This window comes from Mus caroli, unplaced genomic scaffold (assembly GCF_978045245.1).
Source record: "Mus caroli unplaced genomic scaffold, Mus_caroli_1 scaffold_11, whole genome shotgun sequence".
In the NCBI taxonomy this organism is placed as follows: domain Eukaryota; kingdom Metazoa; phylum Chordata; class Mammalia; order Rodentia; family Muridae; genus Mus; species Mus caroli.
The window spans coordinates 42307937-42325152 of NW_028227266.1; the positions used below are offsets into that span (position 1 = coordinate 42307937).

A 17216-nucleotide genomic window follows, 5' to 3' on the forward strand; every position below is an offset into this window, starting at 1 on the left:
ATAATCCCAGCCCTAGCCCATAAAACCCCTTTGCTTTTAAGCCCAGCTCATGACTTCTCTAACCTCCACCTGTGAGATCAGTGAACTCACTCCAAAGTTGCCTTTCAATAAACCTTACTTTATACTTGAGTACACTGTCGATGTCTTCAGACACACCAGAAGAGGGCATCAGATCCCATTACACATGTTTGAGAGCTATCATGTGGTTGCTGGGAATTGAGTTCAAGACCTCTGGAAGTCAATGCTCTTAACTGCTGAGCCATCCCTCCAGCCCTCTTTATACTTCAGATTCAGCTACAATTGGTTAATTTCATCCATGGGGAAACAAGTCTGTCTGCCTGTCTGTGTTTATCTATCTATCTATCTATCTATCTATCTATCTATCTATCTATCATCTGCCAGCTTCCAGAGAAACAAGTCTGTCATCTATATCTATCATCTGCCAGTTTCCAGAACCCCTACTTTCATTCTTGGATCTGAATCCCAGTCATGCTTAGCCCCATCCTCAGAGATCACACACACACAGGTATTGCTGAAGGAGACTTTAATAGGGCATGGATGATTCATCCTGAAGGTCAAAGAGGAAGGGCATCACATCTGTAAGAGAGTTCAGAGGAGCTTGCAATCTTGACCCGCTCTGTCCCTGGTCTGCTATGCTATCTCACAGAGCTTAAGGCTCCATGGCTACCACTTCTGAAGCCTTTCTGCTTGCTAAGGCAGAATCCTCTTAATAGATAAGCCCTCCTACTTTTTACCCAGCTCAAAGGCCATTTGAACCAGGATTCTGGGCTGTGAGCAGAGCCAGAGGCAACCTCAGTTTCCCTATTCCTTGTACACAAACTCCCACTCTCATGGGAGGTCTCATAACTTAGAGGGTCTCAATCACGCCTGTCCTGCTTCCTGCAGATGTCTTGAGAGAGTATGATCCAGGAAGGCATCTAGCCTAGAGTCTGGGCCTCGGGTCCCCCACCCTTGTGCTCACGCATGACAAGGCTTCACACCTGGCTGGCTCATGCACTGTTGGATACTTTGCAGCTGAGTGGAAGCCAAGGTGCGGGCCTCCTTGGAAAAGCGGCGGTGTCCCTCCTCGGTCAACTTCCAGAGGCAGGATCGAGGCCCAGTGCTGGCCTCGACGCCCTGCTGACTGGCCGGCACTTTCTGAAAGCTGTCTCGGAAACTGAGATTGTGACGGACTGTGTTCTTCCAGGCTTCTGGGGCTGTCCGGAAAAAAGGAAAGTGCTCTCTGTGGACAGGGAGGAAGAGTGATGACAGGCGTGGCACCCCTGAAAAGGACGCACTGGGGTCCTTGTTCTTCCCCAGGGCCAGGAGCCTCAGCCTCCTGGGAAGCAGGACAGGCCGGTTTGGAATTGCTCTTTGCCAGCAGAACCACATCTCAGCCTATGAACCATCGTTTTTCTTTTCCCTTCTTTCCATCTTTGAGACAGTCTAATGTAGTCCAGACTGACCCTGAACTCACTGGGTAGCTGAGGATGACCTTAAACCCCTGGCCCTCCTCCTACCTGAGTGCTGGGATCACAGGCCTGCACCACCATGCTAGGGCTGAGAAATGTCTTCTTCTAAGCCCAGTATAATGTCCCCAGTCTCAGGCTCATTTTCGCCCCTCTCTCGAGGGCTGGGGATTTTTGACAGTGGGAACAAAGCAGAACCAAGAATAGGATTAAACCACCCAAGATAAACACTTTGAGACACGGAGCTCTTTGTCTAATACCAGGGAAGACCTCCCTCACACTTATGTATGACTGACTATCAAAGTGAAAGGTTAGCTGGTCATGGTAGCACATCCTTAATTCCACCACTCAAGAGACAGAGGCAGGTAGATCTCTGATTTTGAAGGCAGCCTGGTTTACATAGCGAGTTCTAGGACAGCCAGTGCGACACACAGAAACCCTGTCACTTGGGAGGCAGTGGCAAGGAAGGTCTCTGAATTCAAGGCTAGCCCAGTCTATACAGTGATATTCAAGTCAGCCTGAGCTACAAAGTGAGTCCTTGTCTCAAAAAAAGAGGCCCAAAGTTTAATGATCACACAACACACAGAGACACATACAATGCAAATTCACAGTGAGGCTTCCTTGACCCTTGGAGGTACAAGGTTCTGTGCCAGGCAGGACAGTCTAAGGGGCAGAAAGCAGAGATGTTATTGGGGATGCTGGATTCTATTCTGGCTAATCTTTGGGGACATGGTAGGAGAAACTGTAACTTGACCCAGAAGAATTGGTATTTGAGGGACAGCTGGATTGTAAGTGGCGAAGGGGTGGCAGTGGTTATGTTTTTGACCGCTGAGTAGGCATATATTTTGCCTGGGGATATAAAATGAGAAGGGGAAACTGCGTCAGCAGCCCAGGGCCAGGTTGGAAGTTATTAAACCCCGACTCTCCCCTCCTCCTCCTCACAGGGCGCCCTGGGCACATACCGAGTGAAGCTGTAGATCTGCTGTACATTGAGGCCACAGGGGGGACTGTTTCTGAGTGCCAAGGCAATCAGATGGAAGTAATGGAGAGGGGGCCGGGACCAGAGCCTCCCCTCTGGGCTGATGGCTTGCGGAAGCCTCCACGGATTCTCGAGTGGAGCCCTTGTGGGAAGGGATGGGAGAGCCAGAGAGGAGCTGTCGTCATGAGCCTTGGCCTCCTCCTCTTCTGTAGGCTAGAGGGGCACAGGGTAGGATCTGGTCCTGACTCCTCAGTCTCAGCTCCAGTGTGCAACGGCAAAAAGGGGAGCAGTCTAGAATCCACTATCCAACCTTCTCCCCAGCCCCAGGGTCCAGGTCAGGTCTAGACTTGTTCATCTTTTATTGGCTCTCCGAAACCCAGCTGCTGCTGCTTCGGCCCTGTGCCCACCCATCCATTACCTCCTCCCAGGTGCTAGGGGAAGAGGCAATGTGCTTCTCCTCTGCTTCCTCTTCTGCCTGCAAGGAGGCAATGGCTGCTGTACCTCCGAAGCTTCTGAACAGCTGTCTTCCTCCTCTTTCAGGGCTGGCTGGAAAGCAGGCAGCGCACTCTGGTCTTCCTTTTTCACTGCGACCTCCAGCTTGCCGGGAGGATACACGATGTTTGGGTTCACCCACATCCACAGATTGGGCTCAATGTCTGGACCTGGGCAGAGGAACAGGGGATCTCTCATAGTTCTGTGGCTGTGGGGAGCAAGGTGCTTCCAGCTCAGGAGAGGGGATCCGGTCCACAGAACTCACTACTTACCATCTTTATCAGGGTTGGGTTTTTTTTCCAAAGGCAGTTTTGGTGGTTCAACAAGTTGGAGTCTGTACAGGGCAACTGGCCAAAAGAGAGAGAAGAGTCAAGAGAAAGGCAGGCTTGGTGGTTCAATTTCTTGGGAGTCTGTATTTGGCAACTGGCAAAAAGATGGTCAAGACATTCTAGAATTTCCACTGTTACCCCATGATCTGGGGTCTTGAAGATCTCTTGAGGCAAGTGTGGGCCAAGCCCGGGTAGTATGAGGCTACAGAGACTGGTGTACCCTTCACCCCTGACCTCAAGTTTTCTGCATTCTCTTCTTACTCCACACATACTATCCTTGAACACTCATGCCCATGACTGTCAGTTACCATCCATAAATCCAAGGCTCCCAAATCTGGCTACACATCAGACTTCTCTTCTAGTCTATATGGCAGAGCTGTGGACTGGGTGCTGTTGCTTGGTTTACTGACAAGTACTGCAAACTCAGTATCTCTCCTCTCTCTCCCCTCTGCTCCTTTTCCTCCTGACAATGAGTTCCTGTTCTAAATCCCAGGCTGGCCTCAAATTTGCTATACCCCTGCCCCAGCCTCCCAGGATTACAGACAAGTATCACAAGGCCAGCTTCATGATTATCATATTTTAAATTAAATTACATTTTCTTGGGTCGGAAAGATGGCGGCACATCAGGCAATGTTCAGCCCTATCTCTCAGCCCCTGCCCAGAAGTGTCATTCATTATATAGCCTGACCTTAGTAAATTTTGAGTTACTCCCTTATACAGTCTGTAGGACTGAAAGTGGAGGTCACAGATGGTGGAGTTCCTGTCTGCGGGTAGATCTGAGAGCCTTGAATTTTTAGATGGTGACTTATGGCCTATGCAGAGACTTAAAGGTCTCTTCGTATGCAAATAATACCAAAAAATAAATTCCTTGGTTGAGAAGAGAGCTCTGAGCACTTGGATATGACTTCAACATGACTTCAACCCATAGAACCACAATTAAAGCAAGGACAACAGTCAGGCATGGTGGCACAAGCCTTTAATCTCAGCATTTAGGAGGCAGAGGCAGAAGGCTCTCTATTGTGAGTTCCAGGACAGCTAGAGCTACGTAGAGACCCTGTATTAAATAAAATAAGTAAATAAATAATAAATAAAAACTAAAACCAACCAAGCAGTGGTAGCTCACACTACCTAGCACTCTAGAGGCAGAGGCAGGCAAATCTCTGAGTTCCAGGTCAGCCTGGTAGATAGAGCCAGTTCCAGGACAGCTAGAGTTAGAAAGAAATCCTATCTTGAAAAACCAACCCCCGCCCCAAAGAAAGAAAGGAAGGAAAACAAAAACAAACAAACAAAAAAAAACAATTAACCAAAACAATGGTAAAACATACACAGGTGCTACGCACACCATCCAGCTACAAAGGAACCTAATAAGCATCAGCTCAGATTTGAGAATTTTCTGTTACAAACTGCAGTGTTTGGAGATTGTGTTTATTTCTCAAGACTGCTTCTCTCTGTGTAGCTCTGGCTGTCCTGGTACTCCCTCTGTAGACCAGGCTGGCCTCGAACTCAGAGAACCACCTGCCTCAGCCTCCTGAGTGCTAGGATTAAAGGCGCATGTCCCCACTGCCAGGCTTAAACTGCAGTGTCTTCATTGCACAAATTTTTTTGTTCTTTCTTTTTATGGGGGTTTGGGGGGAGGTCTTAAAGGTATGCACCGCCACACCCAGCAAGTTCTCTCCATCCTGTGAGCTCTGGTGACCACGCTCAGGTCATCTGGTTTGACAGCAGGCCCTTTTACCTGCTAAGCCATCTTGTCTGTCTTTATTGTGGTTTTCTGTGTGTGGCATTCATGTGTAGCGTAGAGCATGTATGTGTTTGGGCACCTGTATATGTGTACGTGGGTGATGTGGAGGATGTATATCTGCTGTGGAGCATCTATGTGAGTGGCAGAACACGAATATGTATGGGGTGTGTATGCAGGCACCTGTACGAGTACATGTGAAGGCCAGGAGTTCCAATGTCTTCCTTGGTCCTCTCTCTCTCTCTCTCTCTCTCTCTCTCTCTCTCTCTCTCTCTCTCTCTCTCTCTCTCATTACAGTTCATTGGTGTATAGGAGCACATGTGTCTTGTGTATAGGTCATAAGATAATTTGAAGGGGCTGATTCTCTCTGCATACTATATGAGACCCAGGTGGCAGGAACATTTACCTGCTAAGCATCTAGTTGCCTCTAGTTTTTTCAGGAAGGTCTCTCACTGCTCCAGAAGTACCCCTCCATTCCTAACTGTACAGGCACAGACAGTCAGGCCTAGTTTTTGAGGCAGGTGCTGGGGATTTAAAACCAGAACCTCGCATACTTGCAGAGTTGAGTGCTCTTAACCACTGACCCACCTCCCAGGCCCCCATGTTTTTGTTGTGAAAACCAAAAGACCTCAGGGCTAAGGTTACATATAGTTCATCAGGAAAACCCTCGTGTGAGAGGCACAAGTTTGGGTTCAATCTTCAACCACAAAACAAGACAAAATATTGTTTAAGACTGTGTTGAAGCCGGGCGTGGTGGCGCACGCCTTTGATCCCAGCACTTGGGAGGCAGAGGCAGGCAGATTTCTGAGTTCGAGGCCAGCCTGGTCTACAGAGTGAGTTCCAGGACAGCCAGGGCCCAACAGAGAAACTCTGTCTCGAGAAAAAAGTTTTTTTTGTTTTATCCAGTATAGTGGTGCAGGGCTTTAATCCTAGCACTTGGGAGGCAGAGGCAGGTGGTCTCTCTGAATTCAAGGCTGTTACAGGACTGCCAGGGATACATTGAGAAACCCTGTCTTGAAAAACAAACAAAACAAAAACAAAAAAGGCACAACAATTTTGATTGATAAACATATCTGTAAGGATATACACCTGTAATCCCAGTAGTCTAAATTGGAAGATTGTGAATTTGGGGCACAAAAACTGTATGACAACTTTGACCAACATAAAAACATTGTAAAGCCAAGGGGGGCTGTACAGGGTAATATAATCCCAGAATTTGGGAGTCTGAGGTAGAAGGATTACGTTTGGAATGCAAAAATTACACAGCACCTTTAGAAGACATAAAAGCATATCAGAGCCTATGAGATGGTTCAGTGAGTCTGAGTTTGCTGCCTGGCCTGCCAATTTGAGTTTAACCTCATAACAGAATGAGCCAACTCCTATAGGAGTTACTGACTTTTCTTTTTTTTTGGTTTTTCGAGACAGGGTTTCTCTGTGTAGCCCTGGCTGTCCTGGAACTCACTTTGTAGACCAGGCTGGCCTCGAACTCAGAAATCCGCCTGCCTCTGCCTCCCGAGTGCTGGGATTAAAGGCGTGCGCCACCACGCCCGGCTGCTGACTTTTCATGCATGTCATATGGCAAGACCTCAGTCAGACAGTGAGCCCCTGTCTCACAACCAACAAATAAAAATGTTACAGCACTTTCACACACATATCTAATGATGTCTTTGATCAGGTTCACCCCATTTCCCTTTGTTGACCCCCTTTATTGCTCCATTTGGGGGAAGGGGAGGGCATAGTCTCTAGCCAAGCAGCCCTTGAGTCCTGCTAAAGCTAAGGCTAACCTTGAGCTCCAGACCCTCCTGCCTAGCTCCCAATCTCAGGCCTGGAAACATCTTATCCGCAGGGTTCCTGTAGGCTGGACCACTGTCTTTATTCCTGGCTGTCTTCCTTGGGGATGGTTATGCTTCCTCAGTCTCTACACTGGAATGCCTCAGGGTTCAAGCCTTGGTCCAAGAGTTCTCACTCCTGAAATTCTAACTGTAGACCAAAGCCACTCAACATGTGTTGCCATTCACACTTTTCCCCAGAATCCCATGCCTCCACTTTACCGTTCCTACTTGGATAAATAGTCCCAAGCCAGGGACTCCAGCCTGATCCAGAGTTCTGGACCCAGCCCAATGCTACAAGTGTGGGAACCTGTCTCAAAACAAAACAAAACACAAAACCTGTCCGGAAACAAGACTAGGGCCTTGCACAAGCCACCTTTAGGCTGGTCTAGAACTCCTGGGCTCAGTCACTCTGGTCTCAGCTTCTGGAGAGTGAGACTTACTCCATGTGTGGATGTGGAAATGATGGCTCTGGCTATCAATGGGAGGAAAGCAGTGTTAACCCAACGACTTTGCACTGGATTTAAAAAAGCACTTTAAAGGCAAGGGTGATCACCTAAAACTACTGAACTTTCGGTCCACGGAAGAGGAAAACCTTAAAAAGGACAGGTCTGCCATCCTTTTGACAATATTAACTCCATCTTGTACTACAGATAAAACAAGGAGAGGTGGGCTAGCAGCCAGGGATGGTGGCCCATGCCTAGAGCACCAGTAGGTCAGCTGTAAAGACTTGAGGCAAGTCTGGGCTTCAAAACAAAATCATAACCAGCAACGACCAAAGAGGCAAAGTTCCTCCCCAAAGGGAACGATGATTTTTTTTTATTACACCAAAAAATAAAGCCTAACGCATGCCAAGTTCCCATGCCCAAGCGCCAAAGCTCAGAGGAGGTCTAGGAATGTTCTGGGGGCGGGGGTGTGTGTGTGTGTGACGGGATAAATGGTGATAGCCCACAATTCGTGGGCTCTGGAGACTCAGTGGCGGTAAGGGCCACACCCACTGCTGCGTGGGGTTCGAGACCCTGATCCCAGTGAGGCTGGCGAGCCTGGGATCACAGAGGCAGTCCGCCCACTCGATGCCGCAGCCACCCACGCGCCTCCCCCCTTCTCCCGCCCCCACTCACGTTTCTGCTCGGCCTCGGACAAGTGTGTCGTGGTGAAGGTCAAGAAGCACTCGTTGCCCATATCCCAATCCAGCAAGCCCGGAACCTGGCCATGGAGGCTGGCCCAGAAGTTCCGGTCCTGGAATTTGGGGTCCACTTTTAAGGCTAGAGGAGGCGAGTTGTGCGGGGTGCAAGAGACGGAGAGACTCGCCTGCATGGAAGGTGCTTCCTCAAACCGCGGGCAATCGCAGGTGGGAGCGGTCAAGAGTACAGCACCCCTGCAGACACTCACGATTGCCTGAGGATCCATCCAGCTCGCGCTCATCAGGTTTTCCTGCGCCTGCGGATGTGGCTCAGCTGGTAGAGTGCCTGTCTAGCAAGTTCGAAGCCCGCACCTCCTAGAACCAGATTTTGAGCTACACGCCTGTAATCAGACACTCGGCGGAAGCGCAGATTCAAAGTTACCATAAACTACACAAGCAAATCTGGGAATCCAGAGACCTTGGCTCGAGGGGGTGTATCTCTGGGTGGGTGAGCTAGGGAGGAGTTTAAATGCGGGGGCGTGGTGGTGCAGACTGCTAGTCCAGCAAGTTTTTTTTGTTTTTAAAGGCAAGGAAAAAAAAAAGGGCGTGGTGGTGCACTTTAGGCCTTTCTTTAATCCCAGCACTCTGGAGGTAGAGGCAGGCATATCTCTGAGTTCAAGGCCTACAGAGCTAGTTTCAGGAGGCTACACACAGAAATAAAATAAAATAAAATAAAAAGAAAGAAAGAAACAGAGCCGGGCGTGGTGGCGCATGCCTTTAATCCCAGCACTTGGGAGGCAGAGGCAGGCAGATTTCTGAGTTCGAGGCCAGCCTGGTCTACAAAGTGAGTGCCAGGACAGCCAGGGCTATACAGAGAACCCCTGTCTCGAAAAACCAAAAAAAAAAAAAAAAAAGAAACAAACAAATAAATGAATGAAGAGAACAAAGAAAGATGGGATGGCGCAAAAGAGGGTCAAGGTACATCCAGGTGACTTTCCTCCAACTGAATAAATAAATAAAATAAATGTCATAACAAAAGAATATGAAGATACAGAAGAAACATATCCCAGACCATTCTTTACCACATTTGAGAAAAGCTCTTACTTAAAGACACAGTGATTCCATGATTGATTGTATTAATATCTATATTCCAGAATTCATGAGGGCTTTTAGAGCGTATCTAGTTTTGTTTTTTTGTTTTTTGTTTGTTTGTTTTTTTTTTTTTTTTTTTTTTTTTTTTTTTGGTTTTTCGAGACAGGGTTTCTCTGTATAGCCCTGGCTGTCCTGGAACTCACTTTGTAGACCAGGCTGGCCTCGAACTCAGAAATCCGCCTGCCTCTGCCTCCCGAGTGCTGGGATTAAAGGCGTGCGCCACCACGCCCGGCTTTTTGTTTGTTTTTTTTAACAAAGGTTTTATGTTTTATTAATGTATTGATCTCGTTTTTTGAGACAGGGTTTCTCTGTGTAGTTCTGGCTGTTCTGGGACTCACAGAGATCTGACTGTCTCTGCCTCCTGCGTGCAGAGATTAAAGGTGTGTGCCACCATGCCCAACTGTATCTTGTTTTTTTTTTTTTTTGGTTTTTCGAGACAGGGTTTCTTTGAGAAGCCCTGGCTGTCCTGGAACTCACTCTGTAGACCAAGTTGGCCTCGAACTCAGAAATCTGCCTGCCTCTGCCTCCCGAGTGCTGGGATTAAAGGCGTTCGCCACCACGCCCGGCTGTATCTTATTTTTAATTAAATTTATTTCATAAAAGTTTTAAACAGTTTATCAAAGATTACAACCTCAGTAGATAGTAGAGCAGAGATTAAATTAAATAGCAAATTATTTAAAATTTTGTTTTTAACTTCAAGTTTACAGAAAATTCTATATGCTGTAAAATTTTCTTTACATCCTTATTAACTTTTTATACATTTATCCATTTACTTTTCTCAGTTCTGGGAATTGGTGGGCCTTGTACATGCTAGGCAAGTGCTGTATGGTGCAACTAGACTCTCAGCCCTATATGGACATGTGCATGAATCCACATATATTCTTTTCCTTTTCGGGGTTTTGCAGTTTTTAGAGGCTGGACTTTGAACTCGGTGCACTGAGAGTAGCTGGGAAATCCTGAGCCTCTTCAGTTACTCCCCAAGATTACAGCCATGCAGGGCAGGAGAGATGGCTCCCTGGTAAAGAGCGCTAGCAACCATTCCAGAGGCTCTGGGTTCAATTCCCAGCCCCCACATTGACAGCTCACACCTGTCTGTAACTCCTGTTCCAGGGGATTCAACACCCTTCTACAGACATACATGGAGGCAAAATGACCGATGCATGTAAAATCAAAAGTAAATTATTTAAAAAAAAAAGATTACAGGCAGGTATCATCATGTTCAGCTCATGTTTATACATATATTTTATTTATGTGTGTAAATGCATGTGAGCATGCCACTGTGCTAGTGAGGAGGTCAGGGGACAACCTGGAAGAGTTGGTTCTGAGACGTGGTCTCATTATGTAGCTCTTTATCCAGGAATTCCCAATGTAGACTAGGCTGGCCTCAAATTCAAATAGACCCACCTGCCTCTGCCTCTGGAGTGCTGGGATTAAAGGTGCAAACTGCCGCACCCAGCTCCTTGTTATGCTATGTTTTGTTTTGTTTTTCCTAATTGATGGCTGATTGATGCTGGGAATAGAATCCAGGGCCTTAGGTGTGCTAGGCCATTGCTCTGCCACGGGGTGACATCTGATTTTTAGGGCTGGAGAGATAACTCAGAGGTAAAGACACTGTTGTTCAGTCGTGAGGACAGGAGTTCAGGTGTCAGTATCTGTGTTCCCTTAGTCAGCCCTTAAAAGTGTATCATTTCGAATGAATTATTTAGTAATTTGTCAACGGCATATCCTTTCACCCAGGAACACTTTAATTGGTATTTCCTAAAAAGCAGATATTAGATTACATAGACAAAAATCGGGAGTTGGAACTTTCTGTCTGTCTGTTGGTCTATCTGCCTTTCAAGACAGGATCTCACTGTGTAGTCCTGGAGCTCTCTATGTAGACCAGGCTGGCTTCAAACTTACAGAGATTTGCCTGCTGCTAGAATTAAGGCGTGCATTATTATACCCTGCTCAGGTCTGAAGTCTTAAATTGTGAGTGCATAGACACACGTGTGAGGGTACCCTTGAAGGCTAGAGGGGTCCTGCTCCTAGGAGCTGGAGCCACAGGCTGACTGTGGAGACACAGGTACTGAGCCCTGAACTCCTCCTCCCCTCATGACCGAACAGCAAGTGCTCCTTACCTCTGAGCCATCTCTCCAGCCCTACAAACCAAAAAATTTAACATTGACTCAATACTCTATTTAATTTCTAGATCTTACTCAAATTTCACCATTTGTTCCCAACAATGATCTTGGTGTTTGCTTTTGAGACAGAGTCCCACAGTGTAGCCCTGTCTGTCCTGAACTCAGAGATCTGTCCGCCTCTGTCTCTTACGAGCTGGGATGAAAGGGGTGGGTCACTCTGGGCATAGGTGGTCCTTACTTTTAGTCCCAGCACTTGGGAAGCAGGGACAATTGGATCTCTGTGAGATCAAGGCCAGCCCAGTGTATCTACACAGTTCCTAGACGGAAGAGACCCCCATCTAAAAAGCCAATGTACAAAAAGCATGAGTCACCATGACCTTCTAAGTTTTAATTTCTTACTTGCTTACTGGTGCTGAAGATTGAACCCCAGGCCTCAGAGCAAGTTTTGAAGTACTGAGCTAAACCTCCAGCCTAGAGTCTTACTTTTTTTTTTTCCAGTTCTTCTTTCTTTCTTTCTTTCTTTCTTTTTTTTTTTCCAGAGCTGAGGACCAAACCCAGGGCCTTGTCCTTGCTAGGCAAGCACTATACCACTGAGCTAAATCCCCAACCCCAGTCTTACTTTTTAAGGTGAATTATCACCCATTACTGGACCACAGTTATTGCTGTACATCTTTAACCCCAGCACTCAGGAGGCAGAGGCCAGTAAATGCGGCTCTATCCTCACTGTGTGGAACAGGCCAGTCTGGTCTACTTAGTGAGTTCCCGGAGAGCCAGAGCTACAAAAGTGAGGCCCAGCCTCAACAAAACAAAACAAAATCAAACCAAGTCTATATTTTTGAGAAGGGGCCCTTTCTGGTGCCCAGGCTGTCCTGGACCTCCTGGGCACCTGCTAAGCCGTATGTCCGTGTTCTGCTTTTTTTTTTTTTTTTTGGTTTTGGTTTTGGTTTTTCAAGACAGGGTTTCTCTGAGCAGCCCTGGCTGTCCTGGAACTCACTCTGTAAACCAGGCTGGCCACGAACTCAGAAATCCGCCTGCCTCTGCCTCCCAAGTGCTGGGATTAAAAGCATGTCCCACCACACCCGGCCTTTTTCTGCTTTTCACTATCAATCAGAGGTGACGACAAAACCTGTAGCGGTGATGTCACAGTCAGGGGTCAGCTCTCTGGTGGCCCTGACAAGCCAGGCTCAGCCGCCCATCTTCAAAGAGCCAATTACAAAAGCTAAATTAATAGAGAAAAATAGAAAAAAAGAGAGAGAGAGAGAGAGAGAGAGACTTATTCAACGTAGGCATATCAGGAAAGGAGACAGACCTAGTGGATGTCCCCAGAGGTCCATCTTCACTATTCTAAAATGATAGCGAGGGTTTTGTCCTTCTGTAGGTTTCTACTTCAAAGACAATCTAGGAGTCCTAGCCATGGTGCGGTCCTGTGCACTACTGACCCATCACTGCCTCTTACAGGGTATCTAAGTTGTAGATCTTTCTCTGGAAGGCAGGCTCCTCCTCTGACAACTCCCAGGGCTTCCGTCTTTCCTCCTGGTCAGCCCTGGCTTCCAGTCTGACAGACAAAGGGACACAAGTCTCTCTTTAGAATATCCTTATCGCTGTCAGGTTGGTTACAGCCAAGGTCACAGAACAATGTCTAGGTATATAATGCCAGTGGGGGGGGGGGCTCAGTGGTAGAACCTAGAAGGCAGGACACTGTTGAGTTCCTCCCAGTACCACCACCACCACCACCAGAACCCAAAGAGGGAAAACCAGAACAACACATGTAACAGTAGGAAATCCCATGTCGGTGTGTATTGGTCCTTCCTAAACATTCTAAACCCAGGGGAGGGCTGTATGAGTCAGAATCCCTTACATGGCACTTGTATGTACAGTGGTTTGCCGGCTCGTATAGTGCTCTTGCACACGGGAAGGGAAGCCCAGCTCCAGAACCTTACCTCCGCTCTCCATCATTTAGTATGCCTTGCCTTTATTTACTTTTCTTACTTTGTGTAGCCTACGCTCATTTGTGCCATGTACCTGCAAGTGGAGGACACCTATTTCTTTCTTTTTCTTTTATTTTTAAACAAACATCTCGTCCTGGAAGCTTAATTGTGTCCAACAACAGTATACCATTTTGATGGACCATGCTTTCTTTTTCTTTTCTTTTTTTTTTTTTAAGATTTATTTATTATTATATCTAAGTATACTGTAGCTGTCTTCATTAGCACCAGAAGAGGGCATCAGATCTCATTACGGATGGTTGTGAGCCACCATGTGGTTGCTGGGATTTGAACTCAGGACCTCTGGGAGAGCAGTCGGTGCTCTTAACCACTGAGCCATCTCTCCAGCCTACATGTTTCTTTAAGACAGGGTCGAGCACTGATGTTTGGCTAGCCAGGCTGGATCTTTTTGTCTCTGCTCCTAACACTGAGGCTTACAGGCATGTGTAGTCCTGATAGGGTTTTTTGTTTTTGTTTTTGTTTTTGTTTTTTGAGACAAGGTCTCACTATGTAGCCCTGGCTGGCCTGGTACTCACTATGTAGACCAGGCTGGCCTTAAACTTACAGAGATCTGCCTGTTCTGCCTCCTAAGTGTGTGTGTGTGTGTGTGTGTGGAACCATGATTTGTTTGTTTGTCTTTGTTTTAATGAGAATTCAAACTCAGATCCCCTTGTCTGCAGAACAAATACGCTCGACCACCGACCCATCTCCCCAGGCTAACATGTCTTTTCCTTTGAACTCTCATTTAACCCAGGTTGGAATTATACGATGTAGCTAAGGCAGGCACTTTAGGATTACTGCTGCTGTGGTGAAACACCAGGACCAAAGCAAGATGTGGAGGAAAGGGTTTATTCGGCTTACATATCCCAGCGAGGAACCTTGATGCAAGAGCTAATGAGAAGGCCTGGCGGGCGACTTCCTGGCTTGCTCCTCAGAGTTATCTCAGTCAGCTTTCTGACTGAACCTAGGATCCTTAGCCTAGGGGTAGCTCTACCCACAAAGGGCTGGGCCCTCCCACAGCAACCACTAATTAAGAAAATCCCCTCCAGGTTTGCCGACAGTCTGTTCATGGAGGTGTGTTCTCAACTGAAGCTCAGTCTTCTCAGATGACTCTAGCGCAGCTGTCCTCAACCTTCTTAAGGCTTCGACCCTTCCATACAGTTCCTCATGCTGTGGTGACCCCCAACCACAAAATTATTTCCATTGCTATTGTTATCAATTGCAATGTAAATATGTTTCTGTTGCTTGTTTGTTTGTTTTTTTCTGAGAGACAAGATTTGCCTCTGCCTCGAGAACTGGAATTAAAGGTGGGGGTCACCACCACCGGCAGGACACTGGATCTTATGACAGTTGTGAGACACCATGTGGGTGTTAGGAAATGAACCAGGTTCTCTGCAAGAGTAGCCAATGAGGTGTTGGGGATTTAGCTCAGTGGTAGAGCGCTAAGCTAAGCAAGAGAAAGGACCTGGGTTAGGCCCTTAGCTCTGAAAAAAAAAAAAAAAAAGACCACCTAGTGCGCCTAACCACCCTGTCTGTGCTATTTTCATTGTGCATTTCATACAGTGTGTTGAAAGCTTTATTCATTGTCCTAGTTATGTTAGAAAGTATTAATGGAGGCTTCCTTACAGTTTCAGAGGGTGAGGCCGTGCTCATCACCTCGGGGAGCAGGGCAGTGTAACATCCACAATGAATTCAAGACCACCCAGTACCTTCCCCCTTCCAAAAGGACTTTCCAAACTGTAGTAGCAGGCCAAGTGCAGAGCCAGCTAAGGAAGCTGGCTGACTAAACAAATGTAAAAACAGAGTTTTAGCGGTCAAAATGATTAAGCCTGCAGCTACCAAAACAATATTAGCTGTTCTCAGAGAAATAACCATAACAAGATTAGCAATTCTCCTGCCCCCCACCCCGCCCCATACTGAATTCTGACAAAGACCACAAACCACCCTGACTTTGTAGCGAGAATTCCCCTGACATTAATAGCTGTGACGTTAATGTACTCTACTTTGCTGACCAAATCTTAATAACCCACCATGGGGGCCAAGCAAAGTGAGTCACTAGGCCAAAGGGTTACTTAGTCACTATACAAACCAACCATGCCTGAAAGGGTTACTTGCTACACCAATGAGAACCCTGTTGCTCAAATCTGCCCCTTACAAAGGTATAAAAAGTGTGCTCTTTCTTTGTTCTGGGTCTCTCCTCAGGCCTGCGTGCTAAGAGGGGAATCCCCAACATGTTGGATAAAATCCTCATGCAGCGATGGTGGCGGTCTCTGTGGTCCTTGTGAGTAAGGGTCTTTTGACGAACTCCAACAGCAGCAGGCGGGCAAAGCAGTAGCTGAGAGCTAGATTTTTATCTGAAAGATGGAGGCAGAGAGAGAGACAGAGAGACTGGGCCTGGCATGGGCTTTTGAAATGTTGAAGCTCACCCCAGTGACACACCTCCTAGTCCTTCCCCAAAATGGTTCCACCACCTATTCAAGTATACGAGCCAATGGGGGCCATTCTCGTTCGAAGCACAACATTCATATAAAGAGTCTAAAAGCAATGAAGTAATTTTTTTTTTTTTTTTTTTTGAGGCAGGGTTTCTCTGTGTAGCCCTGGCTGTCTTGGAACTCACTCTGTACACCAGGCTGGCCTCGAACTCACAAAGACCCACCTGCCTCTGCCTCCTGAATGCTGGGAATAAAGACATGCATCACCACAGCCAGGCTGGGTTTTGTTTTAAATTTTACAATTTTTATTTAATACTGGATGTGGCAATGTATGTATTTAATCCCAGAGCTGAAGGCAAACATAGGCAGAACTCTGTGAGTTTGAGGCCAACATGGTCTACAGGCCAGTTGGGGCTATACATTGAGACCTTGTTTTTAAAGGGGGAGGTGTGGCTGGGTAGCGGTGGTGCATGCCTTTAATTCCAGCCCTTGGGAGGCAGAGGCAAGCCGATCTCAGAGTTTGCTGCCAGCCTGGTCTACAGAGTGAGTTCCAGGAACAGCCAGGGCTGTTATACAAAGACTTTACCTAGGTGGGTGGAAAGGAAGGGTGGGCAGTGAAGCTCTTGACCACCTATAACTTCAGTTCAAGGGGACCTGACCCTAACACCTTCTGGCCTCCATGTCACCTGCGCTCATGAACACATACCATTTCTCTTCCCACCACAAACATGCAGAGTGTTGTGTTTTATAGAAGAGAAAGAGAGACAGGATATGTTTGGTAGTTTGGTAGAAGCACAGTATGGTGAGGTGGAAGTGGGGATGTCTCTGTGGGCCATGCTGAGGTATTCCTTCCCCCGAAAGACTAGCCATATAGTGTAGTATGGAATAGAGCTTATTTAGGGCATGGGAAGGGGAGTTGAGAGAGTAGAGACATAGAAAGGTAGAGAGAGAAGGAGAGAGAGAGAGAGAGAGAGAGAGAGAGAGAGAGAGAGAGAGATCGTCCAGGAACATGTGGAGAGGGAAGGAGGGGAGGGGTGAGAGGGAGAGGAAGGGCAGAGAGTAATAGGATAAGAGAGTAAGAGAGTGAGGGGGCAAACACCCCTTTTATAGTGAGTCAAGCACACCTGGCTGTTGCCAGGTAATTGTGGGGTGGAGCCTAGAAGGAATGCTAACATGGGATTCAAAATAAAATGTCTTTTAATAAAGTTTTGTTGTATCATTTCATTTTGTGTGTATGTGTGAGGGCCTGGGTGTTGGCTTACATACCACATAAGCTCCTGCATCTGTGTTAACCAGAAACGGGCCTTGGATCTCCTGAACTGGAGTTACAGTGATGTGGGTGCTGGGAACCAAACGTGGATCCTCTGTAAGCGCAGCAAGTGCCAGAGTCATCTTTCCAGCTCCCATTATTATTTGTTTGTTTGTTTGTTTAGCCGTTTTTGGTTTGTTTTTGAAGCAGGGTCTCCGTATAAAACCCTAGCTGGCCTGAAACTATGTAGCTCCTGATGACTGGCCTCTGCCTCCTGCGTGCTGGCACAAACTGTGTGCTACTGCCTCCAGCCTGG

The 17216-nt window shown here is 47.1% G+C and overlaps 1 protein-coding gene across 1 annotated transcript; it reads right to left on the reverse strand.

Moving 5' to 3' along the window:
- Positions 1-544: 544 nt before the first annotated feature.
- Positions 545-8018, reverse strand: Foxr1 (forkhead box R1). Its single transcript, XM_085828258.1, has 6 exons — positions 7958-8018; positions 3213-3287; positions 2867-3110; positions 2432-2590; positions 1002-1243; positions 545-597 (listed from the first exon to the last, which is right to left on the reverse strand). Exons 1-6 carry the CDS (start codon positions 8016-8018, stop codon positions 545-547), a joined length of 834 nt encoding a protein of 277 aa, XP_085684384.1.
- Positions 8019-17216: the final 9198 nt, after the last annotated feature.

Bases quoted from the DNA above. Each gene is read 5' to 3' on its own strand.
- Foxr1 (XM_085828258.1), bottom strand. From the start codon at position 8,018: ATGGGCAACGAGTGCTTCTTGACCTTCACCACGACACACTTGTCCGAG. The intron at 3,288-7,957 runs GTGAGTGGGGGC...TCTTTTGGCCAG, and splicing joins GTCCGAGGCCGAGCAGAAAC to TTGCCCTGTACAGACTCCAA. The intron at 2,591-2,866 runs GTAATGGATGGG...CCTTCCCACAAG, and splicing joins CCCCTAGCACCTGGGAGGAG to GGCTCCACTCGAGAATCCGT.